General features: G+C 33.6%; 1 protein-coding gene across 1 annotated transcript in view; it reads left to right on the top strand.

Moving 5' to 3' along the window:
* The first annotated feature begins 1,100 nt into the window (after positions 1 to 1,100).
* The window catches only part of LOC144963691 (uncharacterized), an 11,174-nt gene continuing 8,755 nt past the window's right edge, over positions 1,101 to 3,519 (top strand). Inside the window, exons 1-2 of the mRNA XM_078897644.1 lie at positions 1,101 to 1,222; positions 3,368 to 3,507. Of these exons, the coding sequence (XP_078753770.1) occupies positions 3,375 to 3,507 (133 nt within the window). The 5' untranslated portion in view covers positions 1,101 to 1,222; positions 3,368 to 3,374. The remainder of the gene's footprint in view (positions 1,223 to 3,367; positions 3,508 to 3,519) is intronic.

The raw sequence follows: 3,519 nt of genomic DNA, 5'->3' as shown, positions 1-3,519 counted from the left end.
ATCTGTCTTGTCTCCACATTTTGCCATCAATTATAGCCACAGCGACGGGTGAGGCGCGCACACATCACGCGGATGGTTTTCTCCTCTATTGTCTCTCTTATCTTAATTTTCTTGTTTTTGTTATCGTCTCCCCTCTCCCCACCCCCTCCAATTAGTTTGTTATGACAAGGATTAATGACAGTCGCGCGTGGCTACGAAATCGCTAGGAAAAACTTGGGCAACCCTTGTCACCCTCCATGACCCTCCTTCCTGTAACTTGTAAAACAGACTGTTAAAATCCTCGCATCCTGTGCGCCACGTGTTCATCCATCCTATCTAATAAGCTATCTGCTTCATTCTTTAAATTATATTTTACGATATTCACATTCCTGTTAGACTTGTCATTAATAATTCGATGTGACTTTTGCCAAATACAATTAACAGAATCTATTTTTTCGCCTCCACACAACAAATTATGTCTGACTATAATATACTGTGTTTTAAAGTATTTCATGTCATTAATCGCTTTATACTTCGTATCGTTATCTATTAGGCATTAACTTTATACTTGTTTTTTTTTTTTATCTTATAGGTACTTCTTGTTCTCTAAATGTTTGTGCTGTTAATGGAATTCAGCCCTAGTTGGACGAGTTAATTCCCGGCTCCCATTCTGAGGATAATGATGAAACGTCTGTGTTGATAACATCTATAGTTTACGGTTTCTATTGCAGTATCCCCCCCCCCCTCCCCCCTTCTCTCTCTCTGTCTCTCTCTCTCTCTCTCTATCTATCTATCTATCTCTCTCTCTCTCTCTCTCTCTCTCTCTCTCTCTCTGTTTGTGTGTGTGTGTGTGTGTGTGTGTGTGTGTGTGTTCAATGTTTGCTTCAACAATGTTATTTGGCCTTTGGACGAGATAAGAAAGAACATTTTGGTTCCCTCTCGTTCTGGAATATATAAAAAAAGTGTTTAATGATTTGGCTTTTTAAGAATTGTGTATAACATAGCTAAATGTCATACCAAAGTATTTGTGTAAAGTGACGATTCCTATATTTATGAAGCTTTATAAAAACATGTTTTACTGGAGCAGCAAATATATATGTTATTCAACATCCACTGGAGTTATGTAAAGTGTTTTCATCTAAACAATAGAAGTGTTTGTGAAATCACAAAACAGAATATTTTCTGAGACTGCGGGAAATGATAGTCAAATTTTGCTTTTTCAACACAACATATGACAACATAAGTATGTAGATCGATCATCATCATCATCATCATCATCATCATCATCATCATCATCATCATCATCATCATCTTCTTCTTCATCATCCTCATTCCCTCTCTTCTGATCCTTCTCCTCTTCTCCATTCTCCTCCTCCTCCGCCCCCTCCTCCTCATCATCATCATCATTCGCCTGGAATGAGCAATTTATACGAACCGGCAAAAGAAATGCGACGTCGTGAATTCAATGTTGTTTATAGTTATAAAAAGATTAATATTTATTTATTGCTCTATATTTTTAAAAATTATTTCAATAATGTTCTTGTTGTTGTAAATGGCAGACTTTATATTATTTCAAAGTCAATATCTAAAGGGATTGAGTGTAAGCCATACCCATCAAACGATAAGCGTGTAATGAAAAAGGATAAATAGCCTTAACAGGTAAGCGAGGGCTGCGTGGCTCAGCGGTACGGTCTTTGCTACCTACCCGAAAGGTACCTAGTTCGACCACTCGCCGCTGCGCTGTGTGGCCTTGAGCAAGTCACCTCACCTTAGCCCAATTTGCGGCACTGTACTGCGGCTGACGCCTGGGTTATACCAGTCTGCCCGTGGAATAGACCCTAGAGACAAATTTCCCTTGTGGGGTGAATAAAGGGAATTCGTTGTTGTCGTTGTTGTTGTCGTTTGTTAAAACAACGAAAATAAAATTTAAAAACTAACAAACGGAAATAGACAACTATAATATATATCATAGTAGAAGTCAAACAATCATAATTATCTTTGAAATGTTTATATGTATAAATATATATATATATATATATATATATATATATATATATATATATATATATATATATATAAAATAAATATATATATATATATATATATATATATATATATATATATATATATATATATATATATAGCTATATATATAATTTTCATATATTTTGATAATTTTTTTTGATAATATTAATTAGAGCATGTAATATATAGGTATAGATCTATATATTAAAGCAACATAATGACGGCAAATTCTTGATGTTTGTCATTCCTGAGATTAACAATGAAGAATGAACAATTAAAAGAAAAGGAATACAAAAACATTTGAGAATAGTCATCGAGTTACAAATCACATTATGCCGAATTTAATGATATTTCTAGTAATATGATTGATTGCACAGCAAAATAATAATAATACTGATAATAATAATAATAATAATAATAATAATAATAATAATAATAATAATAATAATAATAATAATAATAATGATAATAATAATAATAATAATAATAATAATAATAATAATAATAATAATAATAATAATAATAATAATAATAATAATAATAATAATAATAGTAATGATAATAGTTATAATTGGGCAGGGAGGGGGGAGGGGAAGGGGGTAAGGGTTATTTAACCTTTTGTGTTTTGAGCTTGAATTTATTAGAGTGTCTGCACATTGTCATTAGTTCTGATCTTTTGTTTAAGGTGTTGTTGTTTCTGTGGTTGTGTAATTGTATTTCCAGTTTCTCTGTCAGGCACAGGTTGCATTTTCTAGCACTGCATCGGTAGGGGCTGCTTTGCTGGACAATCTCCCAGGTTATTGTTGGTGTTTTATTAGTGTTTATCTGTTCCCAATAGTGCATTGCAAAAAGCACCAAATTAGCACCAATATATATAATGAATATCAGTCCATATCACGCCACTACTCTGTCCTGAACGGGCAAAACACATTTTTACATACTTTTTATTTTACAGTTTGACCAGAAAACTTATACTCCAAATATTGATCGATTAGAATTACCCTCAGCTTGTAAAAAAATCTGAGTTCTGATACTTCTAATAAAGAAATTTCATGTTGAAGACGTATTGCAAAATCGTGAGTCGTATTAATCGATATGAAATATCAGGTTTGAATGAAGCCTCGCGTTTGTGACTTTTTGACAATCTGAGTGTCATTTTAATTGATCGATAGCCCTATGTGAAGAGAACATTTTCTGGCCATTACTTTAAAAACGTATCTGAGTGCACTGTAGATATGTTAGAAACTCGGAGACATGAAGATCGTTGAGATGTAACTGTATTTGTCAGTTCGAATTGACTACCATTCCGCTCCATTATTTTTATGTTTTCTGTCTGATAATTTGTTATTGTTTTTGTTCAAAGCTGAAGAATGCGCATTGGCCTCCTCCTGCTCACTGTAATATATTCCATTCATGTGATTTGTGGAGGTTGTAGGAAGAAGGTAAAACAGCTCGAAGAAAGAATCAGAATGCTGGAAAGGCGGGTGGCTGCCATCGAAAAAGGTAAAGAATACT

The sequence above is a fragment of the Berghia stephanieae genome, chromosome 2, assembly GCF_034508935.2.
Source record: "Berghia stephanieae isolate SIO BIC M18660-M18661 chromosome 2, UCSD_Bste_1.3, whole genome shotgun sequence".
Classification (NCBI taxonomy): Eukaryota; Metazoa; Mollusca; class Gastropoda; order Nudibranchia; family Aeolidiidae; genus Berghia; species Berghia stephanieae.
The sequence above is the reverse complement of the archived record's forward strand: the minus strand, read 5'-3'. Positions and strand labels throughout refer to the sequence as shown.